The sequence below is a fragment of the Protopterus annectens genome, chromosome 2.part2 (assembly GCF_019279795.1).
Source record: "Protopterus annectens isolate FY-2018-M chromosome 2.part2, PAN1.0, whole genome shotgun sequence".
NCBI classification, from domain to species: Eukaryota; Metazoa; Chordata; order Ceratodontiformes; family Protopteridae; genus Protopterus; species Protopterus annectens.
In genome coordinates, this window is record NC_056730.1 from 1,144,050,777 (window position 1) to 1,144,066,852 (window position 16,076).

Here is a 16,076-nt window from a genome sequence, read left to right on the forward strand (position 1 = left end):
AAAAAGGTCTGACTCTAAGACAAACTATAGGCAAATGTCTGCAAAGGTTCCCATGTCAAAACAGTGAACCAAGTAAGATGGCTTAAGAAAATTGTTTTAATTTGCATACTATAGCAGTTATATTACTTAGCCAAGGATTTCATACAATGGTAGCTGTTTACTTAAAAGACTTGGAGTTTTTTCCCTGATAGTCACACTATATTCATTTTGATTGTGAGTGGAAAAATCAAGACTAACTTCTTTTGGGGGTGGTGTGGTGGGTTTGGAGGGGCAGCCTTCACCATTTTCATGACTTGGGCTGGTTTATTATGAGATTTTTTTTTTGCTTCACTTTTTGCAATTGCTTGCCAGCTAACTGGATTGCCATTGTACAGCCCCAGTGTAGTCATCATTCAGTCAGGCACCAGAGGATTTTCCTTCATAACCTAAATACTGCATATGTGCTAGCCTGCATTCAGAGGTTGGGCATGCATTGAGCTGATGTGAGATCTGTCCCTACTTCAATAAGTGACATAAGCCTAAGCAGCTTGATCCATTTGTTAACAGATGCACCAGTGTTTCTTCAGGTCACTGTATGGAATCAGAGCCATTAATGTACTCCTTGACACATATTCCCAACCCCCCACTCTCTCTGGGACAGGTAAAGAGGCATCAATTTCCTTTCCACCCCTGTCCACTCATCCAAGTGCCCAACCTTTTAAGTGAACCCAGATTGTCTGGGTCATAGTCAAGGCTTTATGCCTCAGTGCCACAAAGCCAGCTCATTATAAGAATACTTGAAAATACAGTTATGCTTTGTTTTTGCAGTGCAATATCACGAGTGATAGAAATTTGACATGTTTAGCAGATTATCAGAGACAGTGACTATAACGTATGCATGCATACCTTCTTTGTTATCCAATGTTGCTTGTGTTTGTGAAAATATAGGGCAAGTAACAAAGCATACAGAATGCAGATGTTTTCTACTGCATTATATTGAAATAAAGACAGTAATAGCAATGCAGATACCAAGAAAAACAGAACTGCTTTATTTTGACTTCAAGGGATGATTTTCAGATTGAGACTGTGCTTGGAAAATTTCAGATTTATTTGAAACAAGGTGTAGAATGACATAACAGTCATGCGAGCATAAGAAAACCTTATTTTGGATGACTTAAATTATTCTCAGCTTAGGCATTTCCAGTGTTTAAGTAACTAAGCGTTATACAACAAAATACATTTTTGTCTTTCCAATTAGGACACTTTAGAATTCAAAAATATACTGTGAAGTTAAAATCTGAACTTTGCATAAATAATTAAACAACAGTAAAGAGATTCAAAAAATGTGAAATGCAAACTACATAAACATTTATTTCTTGAGGTCATACATAATATTTGATGGTTATCTCATTCAAATTCATGCAAAATAATATGGAGAAAGACAGTCAGGCAAGAAAAAAAAACAAAACTTAGGCAGCAGATCAGACTGTTTAAATGAGTCATGACACTAGATCAGTCATTACGACAAGACAGATGTTCTTTGTTTATAAAACAGCAAAAGTTCTTTCTCTTTTTTAGATTAAAACCATCTTTTATGTTACTCCATCATAAAAAAATTGTTATGATTCATTATATGATACGATTACACTTCAAAACGTGGAAAGGGAATCACCTTCTTGCCAGCTACATATACCTCTTTTATGTTTCTGTCATCACCTAAAATATGAAAGAAAAGGAAATATCTAGGTGTTAGAATTTAATTATGAAAGGCTTTGAATTACAAAGTAGTTAATCCAGCAGTCTCAGATAACTATGAATGGAGTCTATTCAAAGTAATGCAAAATGAAATTGCACGCAAAAATAAGGAAAACAAAAATATAGGAATTATGCAGCAGAACTTATCTAGCTGTATATAATACTAACACTTCATAATATTATAAGGCATGGCATATATGGAAGGATTATGGTCAAATGTATAAAGTTTCCAGAAATTTGATATAATTCCAGTGGCTTCCACTATGGGTGGACTAAGTTAAACCTGCCAAAGAATATTGTCCTCAAATTCTATTCCCCCCCAAAAAAGCTAAAAAAAAAAAAACAAAACAAAACAAAAAAACATATAAGTGTTTTGCACCACTGCTGCAGGGGGCCAAGCACCCAAACCTCAGATTTATATATACCATTGCCTTGGTTGCACCAACTAGAATAAGAGGTAAATTACCTCTGCAAAGAGCATCACAGCTGACACAACTCACCGACAGCAATTTCCTATGGAGGAACTCTGATCCTCGGGGCGGTTGAACTTTGGGCAAATGACACTTGTGAATTCAATCCTTGTCTACCTGTAGATTATCCAGTTCCAGCTACACATGACATGAATTGTCTTATTATTGCTAAATATATTTGTGTGAGGATACCATCCTCTGTTGGCAGCCTTGTCATATTTTACCCTGCAGGGACATTATGATCAGAAGTGAGTTTAGCTCACTTCAGTCACTGCTTGGTAGTGTATTGTGACACAATAAAAACAATACTGAACAAATCTGACAGAAGCAATGCTTGAAAACTTTGGTCAGTGACTCTTATGTTTTACCCAGAAACCTTTAATTTCATATAATACAAAGGTACCAAACCAGAGCATATATGAATTGTGGCTGAACTTCTTGTACTCAACAGGTCCTACTACCTTCCCATCAAACTGCACCATAGCCCATCCGCTGGAGTGCCTTGGAACAGAGGATAATTATTCTCAGTGAGAACCAAGCATTCAAAGAAAGTCATGAAAATATCCTGATGGTGCTAGACTTGTTAAGTCTAGAAGTCAGTGAACCAGAACATTCAAGCTAGTTAGGAACATATATGCTTCATACTATGAAACTGCAGAGTACTAAATTTGAAAAGAAATTCATCCCCATCTGCTGGAGAACTTTATACAAAATTATGCATATACATATGCATTACTCAGGATGTTCCCTAAGATAAAAATATATTTGGGATTATTAGATTAATAAGGCTGATATTAAGAAGAAATACATTATGAAAAAAATAAAAAAAAGTTTTCCATCAAAAGTTAGACATAAAAATTTATACTGATTCAAAAACACTAAAAAGTAATAAAACTACTACCTCCAAACGTGAATCATGAAGAGCAGTAAGTGCCAGATATAATAAAAAATCACTAAACTAAACAAGTTCAGTTACTAATTCAGGGATAGGCTACTGGTTTCTACTGCATTCGGTTACTTGTGTGTTAAAAAAAAATCACCATTCTGGTAGCTTCTTAGTTCAGACCTAGCTACCTAACTGTCCAGAGACTCCTTATTGATGCAGTGGCAGTGACAATCACACAGAATGTAGGGGAGGAGGCCTGGGTCCACAATGTTTTCATTTCATGCTCAGTTGCCCTTGGTAAAAATAAAGTATCTCAGGACTGACAAATCTACCATACCACTCACTAAAAACTGATTTAGTTTCAGCATAGATGATTAGTTGAAATAGTGCCCAAGGAAATTGAAATATGCTTTTAAAAGTTTTTTTTTCTGTGAGAGCATCCACTCATATCGTTCAGGGAGACACCTCACCTATCCCCCATTATTAATTATTCTAGTACTGGTTTGTTGCATTTGGGGGAAAAGAGAAATTTCAAATGTATCAAGTTAAGGGCTTCATGCATGGCTTGACAAATTTGTAAAACCTGGCCTCCATCATTCTGATGAATAACTACTACTATACCACTATGGGATTATTTATTTATTTAGTTAGTTAAATTTGTTTACCAGGGTAGAACACAAATCGAGTCTGACAATTTTCAGTCCCAGACTACAGCTAGTATTCACACACTGTTAAATGAATATGCAAACTGTGACATGATTAAAAGAACACAACATTCTGAGATAACAAGCAAAATAAAACATATCTACAGTATATGCACACATTTTAAACATGACTGTTGTTGAAAAGAGTGAGATGATGGACATGAGCATTAGAGAAAGGAGGGAATTCTTAGCAGAGGGGATGAATATGTGACAACAGGAGATAAGTAGAGAGAGAAGGAGGCAGGATTGTGTTATGTATCCTGCTGGGAACCAAGAACATTTAGACTGGATAATCAAATGTTTTTAAAAAGTTATGAAATCTGGTGTAAGAGGAGGTGTCCTTAAGATTGATAGAAAGGATTCACATAGTTTAGGGCCAAGAATAGACAAGGCATACATATATAAATATGTATTTATAAATATAATAATGGTGATCCAAAAATAGTGAACAGCCTTACATTAATATGTCTCTAATTTTATTCACTGTCTTTTTATATGTTTAATCCAAATAATGGTGAACCACTTTTGTTCAGAAATATCTGATGTTAATATTATTATTAAAGCTGTAGATGTTATATAATCCGTGAGTATGGATATTATGCTTGCTACTTTCCTGACTAAATGTAAGAATTCATTGTGTGTACCTTGAGCTTGATTCTTTGTCGCATATTACCATATAATACAAAGTCTTGGGCCTGAGTGGGTTGGGAGGGTGACCTAATGGTTAAGGTGTTTGCCTTACAAACACAAGGTACAGGGTTTGAATCTCACAGGGGATAATTGGCTAGGCTTAAAATGTCTGGCAAGGGCAGTTAGCCTAGTACTAATCTATGAACCTATGAAACTATGGTATTATTGAATGTTACCTAATACAATGGCCAGCCAAATTGCAGGCAGGAAGGTTATATGGAGTTAAGTATAAATACAGCATCTTCAGAATTGCATGATGTATATATTGTAATTCCACAGTTGTCAGTTCTGGTCCCGAAAATTATCCAACTAATCCACTGGTACTACTAAGGGAAAATATTATGTCTGGATGACAAACTTTGCCAATTACTACAAACTTGGATGCCTGATCATTACTACAATCACCACAGTAGTATTGCAAATATGTCTAGAATCAATTTATGGATTGGAAAAATGGTATAAAATTTCAGGCTCAGTTGGGGTGAAATGCTCAGCATTTCACAAACAAAAAGGCTGAAATGCAAGCAATAACAGAGTAGTTCAGACTAGTTGCATAGAAAAAAGCATGCATGTAAAGTAGAGTGTAATGTGTAATATTTATGTTAGTTTTTAATGTGGGTAATTGTTCAAGCAATTCTGTGAGAAGAGAAGTGGAAAGGAGACAGGGATAGTGAAGCAGGAGCATCTGGCTTGGATAGAGAGGTGCTCTTTGGATGCAATCTGAATTTGGAGTGTTGATTTCCTTTAGGACAATGGGAATAACTTGCCAAAAAGTAGGTGCCTGAGACTAGAATGCATTTGCAATGCTGTGGAGCTTGGGTCTAGGCAGAATAAGAGCTTGTATGACTTGAAGTAGTGTCTCAGGTTCTACAAGATTTTGTTTCATGTAGCTTAGCTGCAATGGAAGTAAATGTCTGGAGCTGGAATCATTTGTAGAGTTGGGATCGTGACAGCAGAGTAGAGCTTTGTTTTCATGTGGCCATTTAGCATTTTCTAGGCTGATACAATAATGCTCATGGAGGCATGAGTTTGTAATGAATCAGCAGATGCTGTTGAAGATTGCCTGAATTATGGTGGTGTTTTTTTTAGAGATGGATGTGAAAATGGGTAGTCCGTATTCTAACTGAGATATGAGAATTCCATTACTGATGACTGCTTTGGTTGGTTGAGATAGTAAAGAGAAAATCTCACTTCTTAATCCAAAGAATCTTCACTTCTATCCACCCCCCTCTGTCATTTTACTTTTCCACTTATGAACATAAACAAATCTACATTCACCCCTACCCTTCCTAAGTTCACCTCTACTGCTCCTTCCTCCATGTAAAATTGCACATATTGTTAGTAGTTCATGATTTATAAATATATACTGATAAAAGTCATGTTAGAAAACGTCACACAATTATAACTTTGATAGTTTACTGTTGGCATGCTTATGTTATTAAACTTTTAACAATGCAACTTTACTCAATGGTGAATGTTTGGGGACTTTCAAGATGGATATATATATATTGATCAACAGCTTAATTTCAGCTCTTCCAGCGTGAAAAAAAAGGGAGTTGAGAAATAAGACCTAGTAATTTTGTCAGCTTGAGTAAAATTCAGTTACTGGATAGTAAGAACACTGCCTGGATGCCAGCAAATATGTAATTTAGAGAACTTAAAATAAATCAGTTAGAAAAGGTGAAAAGAAAACACTGAATGGGAAGAATCCTGCAGCTGCTCAGCAAAAAACAGTTCAAGTTCCAGCTTTGGTACAAGACATGACTTCCAGTAATTAGAGGAAAAAAAATAAATCAAATGTACTCACAGCTGATTAAAATAAATGAAACATGGAAGGTATATAACAACTCAAATAACAAAAAGCATGGAAAATGAAGCTTTATCTAGATATTCAGATAAACTGATCATCATCTTATTTTGGCTGTTCCCGTTAGGGGTCACCACAGCGGATCACCTGTTTCCATTTCTTCCTGTCCTCTGCATCTTGTTCTGTCACACCAACCACCTGCATGTCCTCTCTCACCACATCCATAAACCTTATCTTAGGCCTTCCTCTTTTCCTGTTAACTGGTAGCTTCATCCTTAGCATCTTTTTCCCAATATACTCAGCATCCCTCCTCAGCACATGTCCAAACCAATGTAATCTTGCCTCTCTGGCTTTGTCTCCAAACCTTCCAACCTGGGCTGACCCTCTAATATACTTATTCCCCTGTCCACCCTCATCACACCCAGTGCAAATCTTAACATCTTTAACTCTAAATCACAAAACAAAAGTGAAAAACAGCCAAATACAGCAAGACACGGACTGTTTATTGTACCACAATTAATGTTAGCGCTTTCGGAAGAGTTATTACCCAACCTTCTTCAGACAAACAGTAAACAATGCACAGCTTCCTACATATATATAAAACACATTCCATTAACAATCATAATTAGCATATTAATCAATTATTAAATTAAAACACAAATTATCTACATTGCCACCAAAGTTAATGTTAGAAAATAAAAGAATGTTTAAAAAACACCTAGAATCATATAGAAAAATATATAGAAAAACATATAGAAAAACAGCTACTCAGTAAACCTCTTGACAATAATTCCCCACATATAAAAATGTTTTTGACTATAAAAATACAAATACATATACTCAGACACTCCTGACTTCCTCATACAATACCACAACTCCTCTCTAGGCACCCTGTCATATGCTTTCTCTAAGTCTGCAAAAACACAGAGCAACTCCTTCTGACATTCTCTGTACTTCTCCATCAACACTCTCAGAGCAAACATCGCATCTGTAGTGCTCTTTCCCGGCATGAACCCATACTGCTGTTCACTAATCATCACATCCCTTCTTAACCTAGCTTCTACTACTCTTTCCCATAACTTCATGCTGTGACTGATCAATTTAATCCCTCTGTAGTTACTACAGCTCTGCACATCACCCTTATTCTTAAAAATCGGTACCAAAACACTTTTTTTCCATTCCTCAGGCATCCTCTCACTTTCCAAGATTTCATTAAACAATCTGGTTAAAACTCCACTGCCATTTCACCTAAACACATCCATGCTTCCACAGGTATGTCATCTGGGCCAACAGCCTTTCCATTCTTCATTCTCTTCATAGCTATCCTTACTTCCTCCTTGCTAATCCATTGTAGTTCATGATTCACTATCCCTACATCATTCAATCTTCTCTCCCTCTCATTCTCTTCATTCATCAACCCCTCAAAGTACTCTTTCCATCTCCTCAACACACTCTCCTCACTTGTGAGTATGTTACCCTCATTATCCTTTATCACCTTTACCTGCTGCACATCTTTCCTAGCTCGGTCCCTCTGTCTAGCCAATCGGTACAGGTCCTTTTCTCCCTTAGTGTCCAACCTTTCATACAACTCTTCATATGCCTTATCCTTAGCCTTCACCACCTCTCTCTTTGCCATGCACCTCATCTCCTTATACTCTTGTCTACTTTCTTCATCTCTCTGACAATCCCACTTCTTCTTTGCCAACCTCTTTGCCTGTATACTCTTTTGTACTTCCTCATTCCACCACTATGTCTCCTTGTCATCCTTCCTCTGTCCCGATGTGATACCAAGCACCTTTCTAGCCGTCTCCCTTACTAGCTCTGCTGTAGTTACCCAGCTATTTGGTAACTCTTCACTGCCACCCTGTGCCTGTCTTAACTCATCCCTGAACTCCATCTCACAATTACTCTTTTTCAATTTCCATCGTTTGATCCTTGGTGCTGCCCTCACACTCCTCCTCCTCTTCTTGATCACCAATGTCATCCTTCAAACCACCATCCTATGCTGCCTAACTACACTTTCTCCGGTCACCACTTTACAGTCTCCAATCTCCTTCAAACTGGCCCTCCTACATAAGATATAATCCACCTGTGTGCATCTTTCTCCACTCTTGTATGTCACCCTATGCTCCTCCCTCTTGTTAAAATACGTATTCACCACGGCCATGTCCATCCTTTTAGCAAAATCCACTACCATCTGACCTTCTACTTTCCTTTGTTTAACACCATACCTACCCATCACTTCCTCATCCCCTCTGTTCCCTTCACCAACATGCCCATTGAAATCTGCTCCAATCACCACTCTCTCACCCTTAGGTACAGTCATCACCACTTCATCCAATTCACTCCAAAATTTTTCTTTCTCATCCATTGCACACTCAACTTGTGGTGCATATGCACTAACAACATCCATCATTACACCATCAATTTCCAGCTTCATAAACATCACTCTATCCAACACTCTTTTCACCTCCAAAACACTCTTCGAATACTGTTCCTTCAGAATAACTCCTATGCCATATATTCAGATAAACTGATAAAACCACAAAAATCAGAGGTTGGAATGAAGAAAGGACTGGCTGAGTATGAAACCTCTCAAGAAGAGTTGTTTCAAAAAAATGGTAGCGTTAAAAGATACAGCACACAGAGAACATCTGAAATTTTCTGCTGTACCAGAGAAACTGGAAGGAACAGACTACTAATTTTATAAAAGCACAAATAAACAACTGGACTGATATTCCACATCCGGATTTGTTAATTGAAAAGGCACATCAAGTGTATGCTCCAAACATGTCCATGAGATAGCAGCTAAGACCTGTATTAATAAAGATGCAATCATACCAACAAAAAGAGTTGATCCTGAAAAAACTGTGACAGAAGGACAAAGTATTAAAAATGAAGAGAGTAAGAGTGTTTGTGGAAAATGTTTATTCACCAAGCAGAACAGAATCAAATGGATCGCAACAATCAGGGAATATCAAGAGACATGTGTGAGATTAAAGCTGCTCTATCAAGCTGTCTTCAGAAAAATTTTCCTGGAGATCAAAAAAAAATTTGACACAGAACAGACTAAGGGGGAAATACAAAAGGTCATCTAACAAAAAAATGAGCCATCAAAGGCGAAGGGAACTCTGCTTCTCATCCTTCTAACAATAAAGCTCATAGGGAGACTTTGCCAGTGAAACATTTTCCAGTTTTCCAAAGGAAATGTCTGAGAGACAGAAAAAAGCACAGAAGTTGACTAGAAGAATTGGAAGTACCTTGGACTTGAACAAGTCTGATGTTGGGAGATGGAGATGAACAGGAAGAAGACTACCAATGCTGAAATTAGTGAATAAATGTGAGATTATAAAACATCAATCACATTTGTGAAATATGGCTTTGCATGAAAAAGTGGCTGAGAAAGATTGGTCTTTTGTTGACTTTGTTAAACTTGTGGGGGGACTGTAAAGCTTATACCCCACTTTATGTCATTAATGTTTAGAAGGACACTAAATGGGAAAAAGTAACAGTAAGTAAGCATTTTTGTTCTTAATAGTATTTGTATAAAATATTTCATAATATAAAAATCATGCTATATAATAAAGTAGATTTGTGTAGTATGTAGTCAGGGGTATCTTAAATGTGGGGAGTGAAGGTGACTCTTTTCAGTGATTGTTGTGTGCAATAAAGATAGTAAAGTAAAAAAGTACCCGTTTAAGTTTTAAGAAATATAGGTATTACAATGTAAAAAGATAAGAAAGGCCAGACAAAATCAAGTTTAAGTTAACATGCTGCAGTCTTAGGCTGTTGGGGTGGAGGATGGAGTGTAAAAGTACACTGATTATATTATGTGTAGAGTTGAGACTTTTTCTGTTTTTTTTTTTTTTTTTTTTTGCACAGGTGAATGCCTGGAATAATGTCCTGAGTTTAATCTAAAAACAAGTGTTTTCTATAAACAAACAGGCTTGAAAAATACGACAGAAGTACCAATGTAATGAGAAGTGCTAAGTATGTTAATTATGCAATGATATTAGCTTGTTTTTTTTTTTTGCTTCCTTTAGCAAATGTTCAGTGGCAAAAGAAGTCTGCAGCTGAAAACAGTTGAACATTCTGTTCTTATGTTTCCATGGAAATGCACTGTCTGCAGGTGCAGGCAATTAATCTTGAGAGTTCTGAGCATTGTTTGCTTAAGGAAATGCAAAATTTAAAGGTACAAGAGCAAGCAGTTCAGTAAAAAATAAAGCTTGAAATTATCGGAATTGAATAAGAGATTCCAGCACCCCTGGCAGCCTTATTACATTAATACATTTAATAGAACAGTGTATAAATAGACGTTATGTACTTACCATAACGTTCCATGTGAGTTGTTTAGCTCGTCTTTATTTTCACTGATGGGTTGGTGCCAATCCTCAGCTCCGACATGGCAGATAGCAAGCTCAGGGTTTGCCAGTAGCTCGAGACCAGCCCCTTATCCCACCATGCACTGCTAGAATTACCTCAGATCTTGTTTGCTGCAAGTAATAGTCTATACATATCTATCTATCTATATATATATATATATATATATATATATATATATATATATATATATATATATATATACAACCTATACATACTCTCTTATACATATATCTACGAAGAGTACCCAAAGGGAAAGAGAAATATTGAATAACCAGGATGGCACTAGCCTCTAAATCAACAGTCAGCCAGGAGGGGGAAGGAGGGAGGGACGTGAGAATAAAGGTTAGATAAACAACTCACATGGAACGTTATGGTAAGTACATAACATCTATATGTGAAGTTGTTAATCTCGCTGATTATTCTCACTGATGGGTAGCGTCCCTAGCACCCTCAACCCTGGGTGGCTCATGGGAGTATGTTCTTCAGTACTGTAGAACCAAAGGAAGACCTGTCCCTGGAAGCCTTATCTACTTTGTAATGTGAGATAAAGGTATGAGGGTTAGACCAAGTGGCTGCAGCACAAATATTGTCAGGGGGCAATTTAGATTGAAAAGCAGAAGAGGTAGAGACAGCTCTGGTAGAATGAGCTTTTGGTTTGTGTGTTAAAGGCATGTTCACATTTTCATAAACAAAGGATATACAATCGGATAATCATTTAGATAAGTTTTTTTTAGCCACTGGATTGCCTTTTCTTGCTTCTGAGAAGGATACAAAAAGTTGATCTGATTTCCTAATATCCTTAGTTCTGTCAAGATAAAATCTGAGCTGTCTGTGAACATCAAGTTTGTGCAGCATATATTCTAAGTTGTTAGAGTGGTTGGGGAAGAACACCTGATTGATGTTTGACTCAGAACAGACTTTAGGTAAAAAAGATGGGTTAATTCTGAGAGATACTCTATCAGCATGGAAGATCATGTAGGGCGGTCTGATGGATAATGCTTGAAGTTCTGACACTCTGCGGGCAGACGTAATGGTCACAAGAAAAATTGTTTTGCACGATAAGAATTTTAAATCATTTTAAATCACAAGAAAAAGCTGGTTCAAAGGGAGGAAGAATAAGTTGAGACAGCATAAGGTTTAAATTCCAGGGAGAAAAAGGAATTTTGATCGGAGGTCTCATATGAAGAACGCCTTTAAGGAAGGTTTTGGATAATTTATGGCTCATAATATTTGAGCCATCAAGACCAAGGTGAAAATTTGAGATAGCAGCTAACTGAACTCGAAATGTAGCAGCTGCTGCCCCTTCCTTAAAAATTTTTGTCAAAAATTCCAAGATCGAAGATAGCGGAGCTTGAAAAGGGTCAATGTTCTGCACGTTGGCCCAAATTGAGAACCTTTTCCATTTGCTGCCATATAATTTCCTGGTAGATGGCTTGTGAGAGGACAAGAGAATCTGTCTTGTATCTTCTGAAATTGAATGAAGCCTGGCAATTAGGGGAAGTGGATTAGCCAAGCAGTCAGTTTCAGGGACTGTAGATAAGGATGAAGGTCCCCTGATGGGTGTATCAGAAGGTCCGGAACTGGGTCCAGGATCCATGGATCCTCCAGCAGATGATGGTGAAGAAATGGAAACCAAATCTGTCGAGGCCAGTAGGGGCCTATGAGTATAACCTTCCTTCTCAGCAATTTTGCTTTCGGTAGAAATCTGGGTATTAATGGGAAGGGTGGAAATGCATAAAGGAGACCCGGGGGCCAATCGTGTAAAAGTGTATCTCTCGGGGGATGACCAGGAGGTGGTATCAGGGCAAAGTAGCTTCTGTATTTTGAATTGATGTGGCTGGCAAAAAGGTCGCAGCAGTGATTGAGAGACCACTCATGAGGGAGTAATATTGCCCTGCTTAGCTTGTCCGCTATGACGTTGGATTTCCCCGGGATGTGCGTTGCTAACAGAAAACGCTGGGACAACACAGCACATTGCCAATCCCTGAGGGTTTTTTGACAAATGGGGTAAGACTTGGTTCTGCCCTGCTTGTTCAAGTACCAGACTACTGAAATGTTGTCGGTCTGAATTGCAATAGTTCCTAGAGGGAGAGAGTCCTGAAAGTACTGCAACACCAGAAGTACCGCTCTCAGCTCTAGAACATTGATGTGCAGATGTGATTCTTGATCTGTCCATGTGCCTTGGGCAGTCTTTCCCTGAAAATGCCCCCCCCCCACCCTATCAGGGAAGCGTCCGTGATCACAGTGGCTACTGGGGAGGAGAACAAAGGGTCTCCCTACTGTAACATGAAGAGACGTCAACCACCACTGAAGGTCTCTCCTTCAAGAATCCGTGATAAGAATCATGTGTTGCATTGGTAGTTTCTGGTAAGACTACTGAGTGAAAAGAAGCCATTGAAGGATTCGCATATGGCATCCTTGCGAGTGGTATAGCCAGAATTGCTGCCGCCATCAAACCTAGTACTTTCAATACCTCCGCTGCTGTAGCTTTGTTCTTTGACACCAGTGAGCTGATGTTTTGGTGAAGAAGGGAGACTCTTTCGATAGGGAGATATAGAGTGGTGGTTGAGGTATCTAACTCTTCTCCTATAAAAATGGTATGCTGAGATGGCGATAAGGCAGACTTTTCAAAGTTGATCGTAATGCCTAATTAATGGCAGAGTGTCAGAGTGTATTGTGTTGCCTGAGTCAATTGATGCCTGGTGGTAGTGGTGAGGAGCCAATCGTCTAAGTATGGAAACACCTGGAATCCTAGAAACCTCAGGTGAGCCGTGACCACTGCCATGCATTTGGTGAATACTCTGGGGGCTGAAGTGAGACCAAAGGACAGGGCTCGAAACTGGTAATGATTGGCTCCCAGCCGGAAGCGCAGATAATCTCTGGAGCATCTGTCCAACCTTATGTGATAGTACGCGTCCTTGAGTTCTATGGAGCACATCCAATCGCCTTTCCCTAAAAAGGGAAGAATAGACTGAAGCGTGACCATTCGGAACTTCTCTTTCTTTACAAACTTGTTGAGTCTGTTGAGGTCCAAGATAGGTCTCCAGTCCCCTGTTTTCTTTGGTACCAAAAAGAATCTTGAGTAAGTTCCGAATCCGACTTGGTCTGCTGGGACTAGTTGGATGACTCTTTTTTCTAGCAATCTGTGGACCTCTATGATTGCTTGTTCCCTGAGATTGGGTGGAACATCTGGAATTTTTTTTATAGGAATGGGAGGGGTAAAGAACAGTATGAAATATCCTCTGGAAATGATGCTTTGTACCCAAGTATCCGATGTTATGTTTATCCAGGCTTCTGGGTACAAAGACAAGTGATCCCCGACTGCCTCCAGAGCAGAACAATCGGGCCCCCTTTCAGGAGCGCTGGTAGGACTGACCGGAGAACTGACTCCTGTCACCCTGTTGCTGCAGACCCCCTATGCCATGGGGGCAGCGTCTTCCGTTATAACCCCCTCCTCTGCCTCTAGAGGGGGTTTCACCACATGTGTCATGAAAGGCTGCTTGAGTTCCCCCCCTAGGGCCCTTAGGGTAGGGCAGAGTAGGATTGGAAAAGCGGACCCCAATGGCAGATAAAGTCTTGCCTTCCTGTTCACACTTGGTTAAAGTTTCCTTTACTTTGGGCCCAAACAGTGATAAGCCATCAAATGGGGTATTCATAAAAGAAGACTTGAAGGGTTCCGCAAAGGAACAGAGACGCATCCAGGCTTGTCTGAGCAGAGCAATGCCCGAACTAGTGGCTCTAATTGAACCATCAGCTGCATAGGATATGAGATGCATGGACGAGTTCACTACTGAGTTAAGGGTAGTGAGCGGGACTTTGACTTTGTCGGCCACTCCTGCAGCTACTGTACCCTGGAGAGTATCTCCTAGATCTTTCAGGAGATCTCTCTGTAGTCTTGTAAAATGGGTCAAGTAGTTCAGTGATCGCAGAGAAAAAGTCACTGAACTAAGCATGCACTTCCCATATCTATTCATAACCCTAGAATCTCTGTTAGGGGGATGGATAGAAGAGTATGTCTCAGATACTTCCTTTTTGTTGGCTGCAGCCACCACCATGGTATCCACAGGCACTCCTTTTATCAAAAAAGGTTTATCAACTGGGGCAGATATGAATTTATTAGGTCTATGAGGGACAGGTTCCATGTCCTTCGGTGACTCCCACGCCTTACGAGAGATCAGATCCATGAGCTCGTCGTAAGGCAGAGACACCCAAGAAGTGGAAGGTTGAGACCCAAAAGCCTTCAAGAGCACAGACTCATCCTCAGTAGGGGTCTTGGACTGCCAGTCACCCCTCTGACTAAGGATCTCTAGTATCTCTGCAAAAGAGATATCCTCAGAGAGGGACCGAGGGGACCGTTCTGACTCATCTAAGTCCGTGTCAGATGTCAAAGACTCCTGTGGGGAGTCTAAGTGCCTCCTCTTGTACAGTCTCTTTCTGGGCACCTCCTCAGTGGGAGGGTCTGGGGAGGTCTCAGAAGAGCAGGGGACACCCTGTGGGGGTACTTGAGGCTCAGGGTCTCTACGCTTAGAGGGGTCGGTAGATGCAGAAGTAGACACAGGAGCTTGAGGGGAGAGGGAAAGCTGAACCAATGCTGATGTTGTCTTTGGAGACAAAACTGTCCTCATAGCATTGAAGGAACCATGGCTCCGATGAGGAGGAGTGGATGGACCTGAGAGCACCGTCTGATCCTCCCGCACCGAAACCCTGGGCTCCGAGCCTGAGGTAGGAGCCGAGCTCATCTGAGCCAAAGCCCAGAGAGGGAGAGTTGGCACCGACAAGTCGGTGCGACTATCCTCCCTGGACCCGACCAGAGAGCGTCGGCTCCTAGAGCCCTCGGTCGGCACCGAGGACATCCAAGTAGATGGAGCCAATAACCCCGGAGCGGATATCGGCTCCAAGGGTCCAACCACCATCGGTTTGACTTCTCTCGGCTCTGAGATTCCAGTATAGCCCGGAGGAGAAGTAGACAAGTTCGGTTCCATGGTCTTCAGTACCAATAAGCTGGTCGGGGCCAACAACAATTTGGTAAGTCCTGGTGCCTGTAAAAGCTTCTGCACTAGCCGATCCATGTCCAAATCTGAAAGGCTGACTGAAGACTTAGCTGAATGCACTGAAGGTGCTGACTGGAGCAGAGGTGAAGAAGGAACTTCAGAGACTGGCTCCGATACTGAAAGCTGGCTCCGAATCAAAGGTACACTCGGCTCCTATGACTGTGGAACCGATGACCCTCCTTCTGAAACTTTAGCCTTTTTGGATACCTTATCTGAAGACTTGGATTTTAAAGATTTGGAAGATGTACTAGCACCTTCATGGCTATTCAAAACCTCTGAAAAAGATTGCTGTAGCAATCCTCTGTCTATAAGTTTTCTCCTTCTCTCCAAGAGCACTCTTGAAGAGAAGGA

At 39.8% G+C, this 16,076-nt stretch overlaps 1 protein-coding gene across 7 annotated transcripts in view; it reads right to left on the minus strand.

Moving 5' to 3' along the window:
* Window positions 1–1,005: 1,005 nt before the first annotated feature.
* GDA (guanine deaminase) overlaps window positions 1,006–16,076 on the minus strand; it is a 1,032,722-nt gene continuing 1,017,651 nt past the window's right edge. For all 7 annotated transcript variants that reach the window (XM_044064387.1, XM_044064391.1, XM_044064386.1 and 4 more), the window contains one exon: window positions 1,006–1,695. In XM_044064387.1, the coding sequence (XP_043920322.1) occupies window positions 1,622–1,695 (74 nt within the window). In that variant the 3' untranslated portion in view covers window positions 1,006–1,621. The remainder of the gene's footprint in view (window positions 1,696–16,076) is intronic.